The 16,030-nt window shown below is 33.6% G+C and overlaps 1 protein-coding gene across 1 annotated transcript in view; it reads right to left on the reverse strand.

The window, feature by feature from the left end:
- LOC130449066 (regulating synaptic membrane exocytosis protein 2) overlaps positions 1-15,284 on the reverse strand; it is a 69,285-nt gene extending 54,001 nt beyond the window's left edge. Inside the window, exons 1-5 of the mRNA XM_056786719.1 lie at positions 15,146-15,284; positions 8,646-8,850; positions 7,510-7,847; positions 6,633-6,850; positions 2,673-2,914 (exon numbers count right to left, since the gene is read on the reverse strand). Coding sequence (XP_056642697.1) covers positions 2,673-2,914; positions 6,633-6,850; positions 7,510-7,847; positions 8,646-8,850; positions 15,146-15,258 — 1,116 coding nt within the window. The 5' untranslated portion in view covers positions 15,259-15,284. The remainder of the gene's footprint in view (positions 1-2,672; positions 2,915-6,632; positions 6,851-7,509; positions 7,848-8,645; positions 8,851-15,145) is intronic.
- Positions 15,285-16,030: the final 746 nt, after the last annotated feature.

Here is a 16,030-nt window from a genome sequence, read left to right on the forward strand (position 1 = left end):
TCCATAAAAAGTACCAAAAAAGTGCAATATTTTGGAACTACCCTTTTTATTGACTTTAAGGAATCAAATTGTTGGAAAAAGACGCTGCAAAATCAATCGCTTCATAACAATGTTCCAGGCCAGTTTTGCAAAATAATATTTTGACTCGAACGACGCATATTATTTTTATAGTGACATAGAAGCTACACTCAAACGTTCTGAATATTTTTTTTTATTCTTTCTATATTAGGCTAGGATGTACCGCGCTACGTACCTAACCACAAACCTTGTTTTTCCCAGCAATAACCATGAGGATGAAGGATTATTATTATTTTATAAATAATTCATTATTTTTATACTGATTTTTAGTGAAATAAATCGTCAAAAACAGCAATAGCTCAATGTTTAGAGAACAGAGCTTACAATTCTATAATTGGTAAGAGATGTGAATAAAAAAGTCAATATTTCAAACTCGATTTGAGATATGGCAACACTGATATGAATATGTCAAATTCTCAAAGTTCAGTGCTATTTGAGTTGTTTAAAGGAGATTAAATCACGGACGTTTTCGGGTGATGATGTAGATCAAACCTACAGATCAGTTCGCTTCGACTTTTGGTGATGAAGCACCTTCTTGGGCCACCATGTTTCGCTGGTTTTCCGAATTCAATCGTGGTCGCATTTAGCTACAAAATGAATTTCGTGAGGGTATTTGATTGAGGTACACTTGGGCATTAGTTCCACTCGTATAAATTCAACGCTGTCAAAAAGATTTGTTCGCGTTGGGTCCCTCATAATTGGGCAATTGCTCAAATATTTTGACTCGAAAGACGCATATTATTTTTATAGTGACATAGAAGCTGCACTCAAACGTTCTGAATATTTTTTTTTATTCTTTCTATATTAGGCTAGGATGTACCGCGCTACGTACCTATCCACAAACCTTGTTTTTCCCAGCAATAACCATGAGGATGAAGGATTATTATTTTATAAATAATTCATTATTTTTATACTGATTTTTAGTGAAATAAATCGTCAAAAACAGCAATAGCTCAATGTTTAGAGAACAGAGCTTACAATTCTATAATTGGTAAGAGATGTGAATAAAAAAGTCAATATTTCAAACTCGATTTGAGATATGGCAACACTGATATGAATATGTCAAATTCTCAAAGTTCAGTGCTATTTGAGTTGTTTAAAGGAGATTAAATCACGGATGTTTTCGGGTGATGATGTAGATCAAACCTACAGATCAGTTCGCTTCGACTTTTGGTGATGAAGCACCTTCTTGGGCCACCATGTTTCGCTGGTTTTCCGAATTCAATCGTGGTCGCATTTAGCTACAAAATGAATTTCGTGAGGGTATTTGATTGAGGTACACTTGGGCATTAGTTTCACTCGTATAAATTCAACGCTGTCAAAAAGATTTGTTCGCGTTGGGTCCCTCATAAATGGACAATTGCTCAAATATTTTGACTCGAAAGACGCATATTATTTTTATAGTGACATAGAAGCTGCACTCAAACGTTCTGAATATTTTTTTTTTGAACCGCGCTACGTACCTATCCGCAAACCTTGTTTTTCTCAGCAATAACTATGAGGATGAGGGATTATTATTTTATAAATAATATTCAAAATGGAAATTACCGATAACGAATTTTTTTGAAAAAATGACTGTTTGTCATCAAAAATAAGTCACTCAAACCAGATTTTGATCATTTCCGAGGTTTCAAATAAAATATATTGAATTGATAAATATCCTTCGCTACTCCGATTAGAAGTTTGAAAAACGGGCAAACTAATAGAAATATAGTGATTCATTTTGATATAGGAATACGAATCCTTATGGGTCCTAGTTGCTGAGATATAGGGTGTTCAAAATTTTAAATCAAAATCCAAAATTTGCCGTAAAGAACGCCTTCAATTTTTTCAGGGTTAATTGTCACTTTTATCCCTCTATTCTTCACGCCACTGGAGCAAACAATTTTTTTTAATTTTGTTTCAAATCGCCTGATTATATTTAGTTAAAAACTAATAACCTTTTATGCAGCTAAAAGGAACGATGTTGTAGTGTTGTAAAAATTTGCCAATAAACAAAAATAGGGGGATAAAAGTGACAACCAACCCTGACAGCGCGCCACTGGTTAAGTTTTTTTATGTCAAAATATTACTTTATCACGAAGCATAATGGTCACAAAATTTGAAAAAAAAATTTAAAGGCGTTCTTGATTTATAGGAAATTTTTGATTTTGATTTAAAATTTTGAACACCCTATATCTCAGCAATTGATTAATACAACACTCTGTATATTTTTCGTAGCAGATTGTCTTTTTCATATTCAAATTAAGTTAATAAAAGATATTGATAACGTATGTTATTATTTTTCACAAACTGAATTGCTTTTTTTTATTTTTTATTTTGCCAGCTCTTGATTATCCCACTTTCAAGTGATTTGTAAACCTGGTAACGTTACGTTTGCTTGAACTAATGCCCATAATTTTTTCTCAATTAACTTTGTATCTTCCGGAGATACCAAAAAACATATTTCCAGTGCTTTTTTTGTCTTGTTACATTCTAAATTTAATTATCATCAATTCGAATTAGCTCTTTAACTTATTTGAACAATTTCTTGATTAAAATTTCGATTTTATCAGTACGTTACCAGATTCCGAAAAACTATATTTCAAGAGCACCTTGGGCATGTCCCCCCTGGTCGAATCCTCGCTACTAGTGAATGTGGAAGATGTATCGATACCAGAATCCCTGTGAGAATCTTGTGAACCTTGTCGACTACTATCGTGGTGATCAAAACGAACAGTTTTCTTTCTTCTCTCTGTGAAACATCTATTATCCGCAGTTACATCTTGTAGAGGTCTGTGTTGGTGTACTGGTGCAACTATATAATGGCTTAAGGGGGGCCAGTTGCCAATATTACCTAAACATTGTTTTAATGTGGGAGATAGCCAGAGTTTGGTATTAGCTCGTTCGCATTTGTTCACAATCATTTTTAGCTACTTTATCTCACCCTAACTTCCTAATTTCCTTAATAGATGGCGATACAAAAAACGGTGATTTATAATTTCACCAAAGGCTGGGGTTAAATATTTATTAAATTCATTATTTTTATACTAATTTTTAGCGATATAAATCGTCAAAAACGGCAATAGCTCAATGGTTAGAAAAACGGAGCTTACAATTCTATAATTGGTAAGAGACGTGATTAAAAAAGTCAATTTTTCAAACTCGATTTGAGATATGGCAACGCTGATATGAACATGTCAAATTCTCAAAGTTCAGTGCTATTTGAGTTGTTTAAAGGAGATTAAATCACGGATGTTTTCGGGTGATGATGTATATCAAACCTAAAGATCGCTTCGCTTCGACTTTTGGTGATGAAGCACCTTCTTGGGCCACCATGTTTCGCTGGTTTTCCAAATTCAATCGTGGTCGCATTTCACTACAGAATGAATTTCGTGAAGGTATTTGATTGAGGTACACTTGGGCATTAGTTCCACTCGTATAAATTCAACGCTGTCAAAAAGATTTGTTCGCGTTGGGTCCCTCATAATTGGACAATTGCTCAAAAAACAGCTCGTGCTAAGAAATGATGAAAGATTCGATCATGGTGCTTCAAAAGAAGTCTATAAGATCGTGACAGGCGACGAATCGTGGATCTATGCAGATGGAGTCGGAACTAAACAACAATCGACTGTATAGGTCTTCCAAATCCAGACAGAAAAGTTGTTCGCGCAAGAAACACTTCAAAGTATATGGTCGACAGTTTCTTTGGAATAACTGTTCCATTGGAGCAACGCAGAATAGCTAATTCTTAGTGGTACGCCAGTATTTTTTTTGCCAAAAGGGTTCGGGGAAACCAATCGTAGAAGACGAATCAATTCTAGCAGATCAAAAACTAATTGTGAGCTCAACGTTTTCCAACACGTAAAGAAGTGGTTGATGTATTCGAATCGCATGTTTTGGAGGTACCTCAATACGAAAGGAGAAAAGGCTTCGACAATTATTGATTCAAACGCGTGAGAAATAATAATATATATATTGGTTTCCGTCTTCAACGTGAAGATTTGTCGTTATTAATCATTATAAGTTGGTTAATGTATTTGCACGTGCGTTAAGAGATTCGAACCCAAAGAGTATGTATGAGATTATTTTAGTAAGATAATAATTCAATGCAAAAGTGAATCTATGAATACCAAACTCTCGCTTTTTGTTTGTTTGAAATCGAAGGCAAAGAAACAATATTGAACATAGAAATAATTTAGTTATTCACATAACGTTTATCCATTCAAGAGAAGATAAAAACTGACAAATGCAAGAACGAGATGAAAAAAAGTGCGCAAGCTGCGTGTAGAGACACCTTCATGCTATTTAGAAAAAAAAACGAAGTAACAACATTAAATAATGAGAATTTATGTGGCAGTTCCCTGGTCCTCACCGCTAAAAAATTTTTTATTCTCTCGTCTAGAATCGCCTGTCGATTCAAATTATCTGTTAATTTTGCCCTTTGTTGAATGCCTGTAAATTTCAAAATTGACTTCAACTGATAAAAATATTTGTTAACTAAAAATTGAAGGTCATTAAATGATTATGTTAAAGCACGCAAAATGGTTCCTCGACCCTGTCAAAGAATTTTAAAAATTCAGCGAATAAATGGAGAAATTCGTTTGATGTTTATTTGCATATAATTTTTTTAGTAACCGGCGGTTTATTTATAGTATTTCTTCAATAATTTCTAGGAAAATCTATTTGTTCATTTCTTTTGTTACATTATATTCTAGAACTTTGTAGAATTTTATTGTATATAAATGATTCAAGTTAACGCAGTTTATTTAGTTTTAAATAGTCATAGTATTTATGAATTCACCGTACGAATAGAAAGAGTGTAAAAAAATACGAAAACGTCATTTCTTGAGAGGTAAAATGGTTGAAGGTTATTAAATTTTCATTAAAAAATAATCATTCACAGTCCTAATTCATAATTTTCTTTTTTTATTACTATAATATTATAAAAAGTTAAAAATAGGGTATGACGTGGATACAATATGGAATACTAAGAAACCTTGTTCCATATTTACCATCGCAGTAGATAAACTGAGCTTCAACAAACAATGAGAACAAAACCAAAGTCAAAGCGTCACTTCCAGGAATCAATAGAACCAGGAACTTGATGTAGTAGAGTCCTTTTTCCGTCTGGTACACAGAAATTACTTTGGACTCGGTAGACATTTAATAAATAAGTATAAATCTTGATCCTTACATAAAATTCGAAAACCTGGACATTAAGAAGAGCTGATGATAGCCGTACAAAAGTTGCCTTAAAACTTTCCTACGTGAGAAAGAATCAAGACATTTTTTTCCATAATTATTTCCATGTTTTAACATAAAATACTTAGTCCACCATATACGTAGGCGACTGATGAAAAGTTTACTCTTACAAGTGAATCTTTGAGGTTAGGAAACAATTTCTTAGAGCCATATCTGTTGAATACGATTGGTGGTTAACTAATCCGAAGTACAATTCATTAATTTTAACCATGGCGATTCCAAAATTTGATAAAATGCGTTATCCTTATAGATAAGCAATTTTTTGTCTTGTAATACAGTCGCTATCACTTTTCTGGTCGATGAAACCGTCTTTCCACTTTTCGCAACAGGTTCGCCTTTTGCAATTCACTGTCTTGAGTGTTTATTTATTTCAGAATGTCGTGGTGGATCTTCAGTTGCGAATCGAAGCAAAATTCAACTCATCTTGTTTAAACCACTGCAATAAGGACTGGAAAATGTTCAGCTCCAATTCAACCATTACTTCCTTGATGATATCACTGATTGATTATCACAGTTTTTGGATGCTCAATTTTTCCATTTTTATAAAAACCTTCACAACGACGATGAAACAAAATCTATGGTCCGAAATGGTTGAAATTTTAGTGAGATCTCCAAATTTGAGTGCTGACATCTTCAGGTTGAAGTCGTAAACATGTACAACAGTCAATTACGGCATCGTAGATAGATACCAGATACCAGATACCAGAATAGGTGAAAAATTGACAGATTATTTCAAATAGAAATGAAATTTGAAGCTTTTCAGTCCCTCAACTCTCGAAATGTCAAGAGATATAAGCTTTGTTCGCTGGTCAAATTCCGAATCATTTTAGGAACGTTAAGGACCCTATTGGCGTGGAAAAAGTGATTAAAATATGATCTTTATTCATATTGAGTAGTATCAAATTGGTTTGATGAAATATTTAAAATTATTCGATTGTTTTCGTGTTCCAAACACGTGACTGACTAATTTCATTTTTAGTTTATTATACGATATACATGCAGGGTCGAATAAGTGGATTATTATCAATCGGAGGTACTTCAAATTGCAGTTATTAAATTATAATTTGAATATTTTCATAATGACCTTCAATTTTTCAAAAATATTTATAGGTTATAAACAATTATTTCGGATATATCCTTAATTATAAAATAAAATTTACTCACGTAATCGATATACGGATAAATATTTTCACTAAGATTCTACAAAGGGAGAAAACAAAACCATTTCTCTCTAAAATTATGGGAGCAACAACCTCAATTATTTAAATCTAATCTAAACTAAACTTAAATCAAAATATTATATCTCTCACCCTTTTCGCTGTCGCGTTCGTCGCTTCCGTACTCAGGAGTCGATTTCAAATCTTCTTCTGAACTAGAATAAGTATGGAGTTGTACTTGGGGTGGGGGGAGTTGTTGATGTTTTTTCGATGAACCGCTTCTCTTATGTTTCTTGGTACCGCTCGCTATAGATTGAACCCTTTGTTGAGAATGGTCCATTTGAACGGGTTCTGATTCAGGCTCTGGATACCTGCAAAAAAATTGATTATCTACGTACAGCAGCGGTTCCAAAACTAAGACTCTCTTCTTGCAATTGCAATATCAACAACAACTGTCAAACTTTATTACGTCGAATTTGACATATTCACATCAGTGTTGCCAAATGTCAAAATTTAAGTAGCAAATCTCGTTTAAGCCGCAACGATTCCGTTATCAGTTATCGTGCGATTATTCATTTGTTTGAATCTGATACGTTTCAGATAAATCTTGATGAAGTATAAACGACACGTGTTACAAATAACAAATTTACGTACACGCAGACTTTAAACGAATACAAGATTTGTTAGAAGGTAGATTAAGATTTCTTATAACACGTTTAGAAACGATAAAATTATTTATTATCGCTGTGTATGTTTCATGTCAAACGACATTTAAATTATAACCTCACAATTTATGGAAAAATATTTACATTGTTGTCAGATATTTCGTTTTTATGAAACTTCTGTTGCCGAATAAATTTGAGATGTGTACTAGAGTAATGAATAAAGATTCCAACGAAATTATTATGCACGTGAGATCTTCCATCACGTGTCTCAATCTTAGATTCATTTTTTGACAAAATAACCTCACTTTCGAATGTTTATACTACTCCCCCGAAGTTCCAAATTTTATTTATGAAAAATAACATACCTCCTTGGTACCAGATGCGGATGTGTCCTCATCAGTCCTTCCAGCTCTCCTTTATAAAACCTAGGGTCCTCTTCGTTATATTGTTGGTACCTTTCGCAAGACGGCGCCCTGGGCTCTTGTTCTGAATATTGTCTCCTCAATACGCTACCCGCTCTTTGAAGAGGTTGATTTTCTTTTTCTGCCGCAGAGTGCGCCCTTTCTAATTTGGGCCTTTTATCAGATGGCGCTTGTTGTAATTGCGGTAAGTCCGTTTCGGCGTTTGGGCCTCCAAACATCCACTGCCCCGTTTTACTCAACAGCTCCTGCTTTTTTCGACACAGGATACAAATCCAAACCACCTGAAATTTAATAATAACGGATTATAAAGACTATTTTTCAATTAGTTCCATCACGAAACGCATTTTTTGCCAATGTAATCTCCCTCAACAATCAGAAGGATTTGTCCTTTGCTTCGAAATAGACAGTTTCGGTGATTGCTTCCTCATTTGAGCTGAATATCTTTTAACAATTTTACATTATTAATATTTATGTTTTGATTGTGACTGGTAGCTGATTTTTCGGTCCGCGCATATTTCAAATAAGCTTTGTGTTCTTTAAACCGGATAATGACGGATCTCTTAGTCTGCCCAATGTACTACTACACTTGAGATAATTTCATATAAACAATTCTTTAGCAAATTTGGTATTTCGTCCTTAGGATTACTCAACAATTATTTTAATGTATTTTTGGATTTAAAAACCAATTTGAAACCCACTCTGTTAAATTTTCTTACCAATCTTTTCGTGTAAAGAGAATTGAAAGTTATCAAAGCAAATTTTACTCTGATATAGAGAGTTAAAGTCCGTACGGATTCTGTACGATCTTTTTTATTTTGTTACAAGGGTATACGAGGGGTTAATAATTTTCTGTTCCCAACATTCTATTACATATCTTCACTTTCTCGAAGCCGATTAACAAACCATTCAGTCTTTTGCTAATATTTTACTATTAACTATTTAAAAAAGTATTTTCGCTCTCTAAAAATAGCCTTGTCTGATTATATATTTTGTATTTATATTTTAAAAAGTTTCACTCGAGATAAATCACATATCATTTATTTTCCATCTATATGAAAAACGTTAAAAGTTTTCCTCACCTTATTTGATCTAAGCGTAACTTTTCCACCGCATCTAGCGCAACATCTGATAGAACAATAGTTACAAATGTGTCCCACCCCGTCAGCAAACTTAGTTTTGAGACATATGTGGCATGTGGCCTCTAGTTCGACCCCCGCCTTTTTATGTTCTTCGTTACGGGCGCGAATTGTCTCCTCCAAGATATGGACCTCGTCCGCTTTTCTTCTGTAACGAAAATAAATTGTTAATCATCGATAATCGAGCTTCGAGGTCATCAAAAGTTAGTGAAACCGCCAGTTTTGATACAGGTCTATTCTCAAAACATTAAATAACCTAACCAGAGTTCAAAAAAGTTTTATTTTTGCGTTAACATTGGAAAATATCATTATATAAACTTAGTGGACTGAAAAACTCGTAGGTCGGCATAGAAAAGATCATATTTCACATAGAATTTGATTTTATTATTATCCTAGTTACTTTCGAAGACAATTTGTCTTTAGCACCAGAAAACGATCCATCTTCAGCAATAACCGGCGCATAATTTCTGTCCAGTAATCATACTCCGACGTCTAACAACAAAGAAAAAGTCGCTAGGTATTAAATCTCAAGAATACGGTGGATGCAGAAGTCAAATTCATGCAATTTCTCCAACTGTTGATTGAAGACTGGGTGCATTGACTTGACGTCCTTCCTCTTTTTCGAATAACGCTGTTTTTCCGCGATTTTGTTCTTCAAACGCCTCAATAACTCCACGTAATAGTCGCTGCTTAAGATTTCAGGATCTGAACTTTCAATCATTAGTTTCCTCAGTTGGTTTGGAGTGTCCATTGATCGAACTTTTCAGCTCACACATAAATGATTTTTTTGGATAAACGACTCATTGTCCAAAATACTTTTCATGTCGACGATAGCGAACAATCTTCCTGCATTATTGTAACCACATGCTTGTTTCTTGTAAACGAGATGAGTAGTTTTTCAATACGATTTTCATGAATATGTATTGTCACGAATTATTTTCCAGTGGTTGAATTTGAATTTTAAATATCTTCTACAGTAAACTACGTTCAAGAATGAATAATTAAAAGGTGCCACAAAAAGTTGAAATATAAATTAAACTAATAAATAATCTAATATAACTTTTGTCGTATAAAGGTGTTACTCCACAATTATCAGACTAATTACAGTATTAGTAGCATTTTAATAACTATTACTTCACTTTATATATCGCTTTAAACCTTCTAATTACTCGCCACGTATGTGTACAACAAAAACACGTAAGAATTCTACCTGAAAATGGACACAACAAATGATAAAACTGCTGAAGCGGTCACCCAATTGCTACAAGGCCAAAATCAGCGAGAAGTGACCAGTGCGCTGAACAAGAGTCAATCTTCTGTTTCCAGAATTTATCGTCGTCACCAATAGATTGGTAACTTTCATAGAAGACGACAAGAGCTCAGAGAAACGCGAGGAGTGGTTGTAAGTGATCTGGACAGTGAGAAGAAGACTTAAGGCAGCTAGTCTTAAGCCAAAAGTCCAGCTACTAGCCCCAAATTACCTCAAGTCTCCTAACGATTTGCCACGGAACACGTTATGATGGATTAATTTGGACTAAATTATTTTTTTTTACGAATTCAAGCTTGTATCTTATTTACTTTTAATTATAAAAACTTTCCATTGTTTAGTCAGCATAGAGCACTCATCATAAAGCTGAAACTAATGGATTTGAGATGGTGAAATCAAAAAAAAATTGGAAGCTTTAGATTTTTTGCTAGATAACCGCGATCGTGCGACATCGCTTTTGGGATCATGAGTGTATATGTTTTCGCGATATCCCAAAATGTAGTAAAACCTTCTAGGTCTAATTAAAATTAACTTATTATTCCAAAAAAATCTAGAATAATAGTTTCCCAATAGATGGAACCATCTAACATATCTTTTAATGTTTTTATTACATTAAGATATGATCTTCAGATGGCGTGCGGCTATGTACCCGTTATACTAAGCTACAAAAATGTCAATCAACTTGCGACGTTTTTGAAAAAGATTAGAATCCAGTTAAAAAAAGTTTATTAATACGAAGGTGGTCGGATAAGTACTACAGAGGAAAAACTAAAATTTTGGAAAAGAGGCGATTTATTTTTCAATATAATCTTGCGCTGAGCAATACAGAACAAGGATTACTATCAAAAAGTGATGCTTTTTTTCACAATAATGCTCTACCTTGCTCTAAGAACGTGACAAAAAACATTTATATAGTCTTTTTTTTTGTTTTTATTTGATAAGTTTTATGAACAAAATTTTTCTACGTTTAAATTTTTTTGTTTATGTAAGTAAGACGATATTCGACAGTACGCAGTTCAATTAGAAGTGTTTTAATACAATAATACAAGTATTTTCAATAAATAATTACAATTTATGATAATTTTTTTCAGAATATCTCTTTATGGCGAACGGCATGTACAACGATCTAAAAATATTTCGTAAACCGTATCCAAATATCCTAAATTACATGCCTTACTTAAAAGAATATCTGACGGATTTGAGCCTAAAAAAGCTAAAACGTTTTCTACAAATGAAATAAAAGGCAATTTATCGGAGAAGCCCTAGATTTTAAGTATTTATATTCGAAAGTAAATAAATCTTAGTTGTTGATGAAATGTAAATGTAGGTATAAAAAATAAACGAAAATAGTTATTTGTATGCCAATGACTGAAAGTGCTATTTCGTTGGACGAGTCTGGAAAAGTCTGGAGTCCAACAAAGTAATATTACAGACGCGGCGTACACAACATTTTTTAGACGACGCATAAGATCCAAAACTTTTTCAATTACACTGAAATTAAAGTTTTTGATTTTTTTGCAGTGTTCCTTGTTTTGTTTCTTCAGGAAATTGATAAATTTTGGATATTTGTTGATGTGAACATCTTGTTTTATTGCGAGAGTACTTTTAAGTAGACCAGATTCTAGATTTTTCTTAAAAATAAGCAAGCACTACGTTTTCCGTTGGGGTTTTCGCCACTTCATGAGGAATTCGTACTGTTTTTCGTACTTTGCACGAGATTTATCCGGCAACAAATTAAGAACGGCCGCATTACTTTCTTCAGTGAGATCAGAAGGCGTGGATTCTAGTAATTCTTCATCGCTAATGTTTTCTTTTTTATCATCATTCATTGTTTTACATTAATTTAGATAAAATTAACAAATAATTGCAAAAAATTAAAAATTTAAGGTAATGTAAAATCATCGAAGTGAAACTGTCAACTGTCAACATTGAAGTTGTCTACTGCAGAACGTTCCGAAAGTGTTTTGCAGTACGGAACTGTCACTTTAATGGAACGCAACTTTCGGTATGTAAATGAATACAGAACGAACAATTTCCAGATGGTGTCGTCTAAAAAAATCATTTTTGTATGAACTTGTAGAAGGCATGAGCTGTACAAGGGAAAACTAGGCAATGTAAGTGATTTAGAAACAACCCTTTTAGTAACAATTGAAGATACAAATTACGAAAAAATATTACGAAATCTTCAAAAAGTACATGAATCTTCATCCAAAAAATTGTATCACTTTTATTATTTTCGTAAATTTTGTAAACAGAAAATGCACAAAACAATAAATAAATAATTTTGAAAATATAGGAACAGAAATTGATGCTTGCTTTCATCTTCTAAATCCGAATTCATACATCGGAGACTACTTCTGCCACAATCATTTCACTTAAGCGTTACGAATCGTTCCAAAATAAAAAGTAGCCAATCGAATTTTGAATTCGATTGATTACAGCCAGACTATTAATGCTAAAGACACAACCCCATCAACATCAACAATATCTTTCACCGATACTCTTACAAATTTGGCCACAGTGCCGCCATTAACATCTAATAACTGTATAATTCTTCTTCTTTTTCTCATTTTTCCTGTGGTCCTATCTTGGACGTCGGAAATGTATTTTTTATCCATTTACCCACTTCCTTCATCTTCTTATCTCTTTTGCCAATACCATAATTTGATTAATAGACAGAAAATAAAACAATGCTCATAATAAATATTTTTCTCATTCAATTCCTCGTTTTCTGCGTTGTTTACAGACAAGTACAATGAAAAGTATCGTTTTCCATTATTGACTGTCGTCAATAATCGATTAATATATTTCATCCGACTCGTTTTCGTAAAATAATCGATTATTTTCGATTGCTCGAATTGTATTCCTTACGATTATACAATGAATATTCGTTCTTCAAAAGTACCATAAACTGTTTTCACATTTCCAGCGTATTTAGAAGAGTTCGAAATCCAATTACTTCGATTATTCGAGATTCATTCCGATTCAAAGACTTTTTCGATATTTTTGGAATTATGATCAATTCCCAATTTCTATTGGCTAATATCATGAACTAATAAATCTACAAAATGCTTTCCTAAAAACAAACAGTCACTCCGCTGTCATAAATAACACAGATTCAATTTTCAAAATAATTATTGACATGCTAAAATGATGTTGTTCGTAATGACGAAAAAATTTGTATATATGATTATTATCTGTTCAACTGCAATTTATTGTAAGGTTTGAAAACATTTTCGATTTATTATAATTAACGATTTACGTCTCTTGTAGGCACAGAATGTCCTGGTCATGGTAAATCAGAAACGAAAGATTTCGGAACGCAAGCTTCAAACATCGCCGTAAAGGCGGCTCAAGAAGCGAAAGCAGCTGAAGATGCACAACAGCAAGCGGGTTTCCAAGCAGCAAAACAAGTCAAACAACAACTGGCGGAGAAAGCATCGGAAGCAGCAAAAGCGGCCGAAGCTGCCCTTTCAGGCAAAGAGGTATTAGTCGAAGAAATACAAGAAGAAGTGAAAGAAGCCGAAATAGTTATTAACGAAGAAACTGCTAGCTTGCAACAACTTCAACAAACTCACCAAACGGCCAGTAAAGCCGCGCAACAATCTCAAGCTGAGTTAAAGCTCCTCCAAACGACTTTTCAGCTCGCTCAAGGGAACGCTGCCAATTCTCAACAAACTTTAGAAGGTCTCAATACACAAATCAGTGAAAAAGAACAACTATTGGAAGCTGCTAAATTGAAGTTAGATCAACTTAATAAGCAAAGTCAATCCGCGAAAACCGATCTGGCTAAAACTAAAGAAGCAGCTAAAAAAGCGGAAACTGCTGCCGCGGAAGCTAAACAAAACGCGTCGAGAAATAAAAGAAAAGTTAAAAGAAATACCTCGAATCCATAAATTGTCGTTTTTTTTTAAGATTTTATATATTTTTATATGTTTTTCTTAAATATATTTAAATTAAAAACTGTTTTAACGACAAATTAACAAAAGAAAATGAAAATAAACACTAGGAGAAAACAATTTATAGACGTCCTAGTATTAATTAGCAATTAATATCTTTTTCTGTATCATTTTGTTTAGGGCAGGTACAAAGGATTATATAGATGGTATATCCTAGTTTAGATTCCTTGTGAAATCAAAAACTAATTTAGAATTTGGAACCTTATTTGACATTTGACATATGACAGATGTCATAATTGATAACGAAAACGAAGTAGACATAAAAACAAAGAACGCGAAAGAAACAACGATATTGATTGAAACAAAGTAAGAAAAAGAAAAGAAATCCAAAAGATATTAAGAAAGGAACGAGGAAAGACAAACGAAAGGAGCATTATGTAAAGATAAACGTTAGTGAAGCAAGAGGAAAATGAATGAGTACCGTTCATAATTGGTATGATAAACGGATGAACCCAAAGGGAAAACAGGATAAGGACTAAGGCAGAAAGGAGAAACGACATTAAACATACGAAAAGCACAGATTCCAGTAAGAGCCCTGAGGAAAAACGAAGGAAACACAAATAGAAAAAGACAAGAAGAAGATGGATAAATTATAACGAAGAAAAAAAAAAGAAATCGTGGAAAGATTGAGACGAGATTTTAAACTATCGTGATAACATTTTAGTGTGGACATTGCACCGTCAAATTATTATTTATTCAGAAAATGGTGTACGACAATTTCAAACAATGGTTTTACCAAAGTTTCATAGAGCTTGTATTAAAACTTTTTCTTTTCGTTGCAACTCGACATTCATAAGACACACGAATATTTGAAATACGGCTCTGAATTTTTTGTTATATATTTAAAATTGAATCTGATATAGTTTATTATTTATTCTAATTGAACATATTCGTGAAAATATTGAATGATTACGACTATAAGAATATGGAAAATTTAATTGAAATGTATCTAAGATATCAGTAACGTCTTCGACAATATCCAGCAGCCTTTGCGCAATATCTTTAATATTTGTCATAAATCTATTCAATAACATTCATTCAAATTATTGTATGATGATAATTATTGCGAAATAAATTTATATATCTCCAGGTAGCGATAATAATCTAATGCGGATATATATCGACACGCAAAAAGACAATAAAATCATCTGACGATGTTTTCTTCGTTAATATAAAGTTCCATATACATATTTCAAACAAGATACCGGGATATTTACCTGAGAATTTCTTGTTCCCTTTCCTCTTCCTGTTTTTGCCTCATCATAACCGATTCGATGATGGCCCGTTCTTCCGGAGTAAGATGAGACAGGTCGGGCCCCGTATTCTCCATGCTGGTCTCTTTCAGACATCACCCATCACCGAGAAACTACCCCTTGGCTAGCGCCCTAACAACTTCTACCACAAAACACACCGTCATTTCACGCAGTCCGAACCCCAAAAACGGTATTTCGGGGACGATATCCGCAATTTCCCTCCACGGAAAGCAAAAATGTTTTAGTTGTTATTAGGATTTCGAGCCCGAGTACCGCGGCTGCTATTACCCATTCATACACTTTTCATAAATAATGGGAAGAAACGGGAGAAAACCAATAGGAGAAGAGGACGAAGTTACGTCACCAGGCGGGATTATTGATTGACGCGCTGGAAACATGCGCGGGGACGGTTCTGATTGCGCTGTTATTTGGAGACGGGTTGTAGTGATGGAGATCGTTTGAGGGGCAAAGGGTCGGCGGCTGGAGTCGGCGATCTTCCTAAGGAGGGAATATTTGAACGAAATTTTTGTTTTAAATCTATCCAAACAATAAACTCCGCCGGCAAATAATCAAAACGTACCCGGCCATTTCCAAAACTATAGAGGGTGTTAATATTTGATGTCGTATAGTTAATCGTATTCTATTATATGGAAAAAATTGTCGCAATATCTCAAATTCAAATTCATCCCACGCAATAATTGATAATAAGATAACCAGCTATCGGTTTACTAAATCTAGATATTTCTCCGACAAAATCTCACACGATCCTATCGAATATCTACTTTATACCATCTGGAAGTACATTAAATCTTCATGATTCCATCAGACAGTCATTACAAAACTTTGAAA

The sequence above is a fragment of the Diorhabda sublineata genome, chromosome 9 (genome assembly GCF_026230105.1).
Source record: "Diorhabda sublineata isolate icDioSubl1.1 chromosome 9, icDioSubl1.1, whole genome shotgun sequence".
Taxonomy (NCBI): Eukaryota; Metazoa; Arthropoda; class Insecta; order Coleoptera; family Chrysomelidae; genus Diorhabda; species Diorhabda sublineata.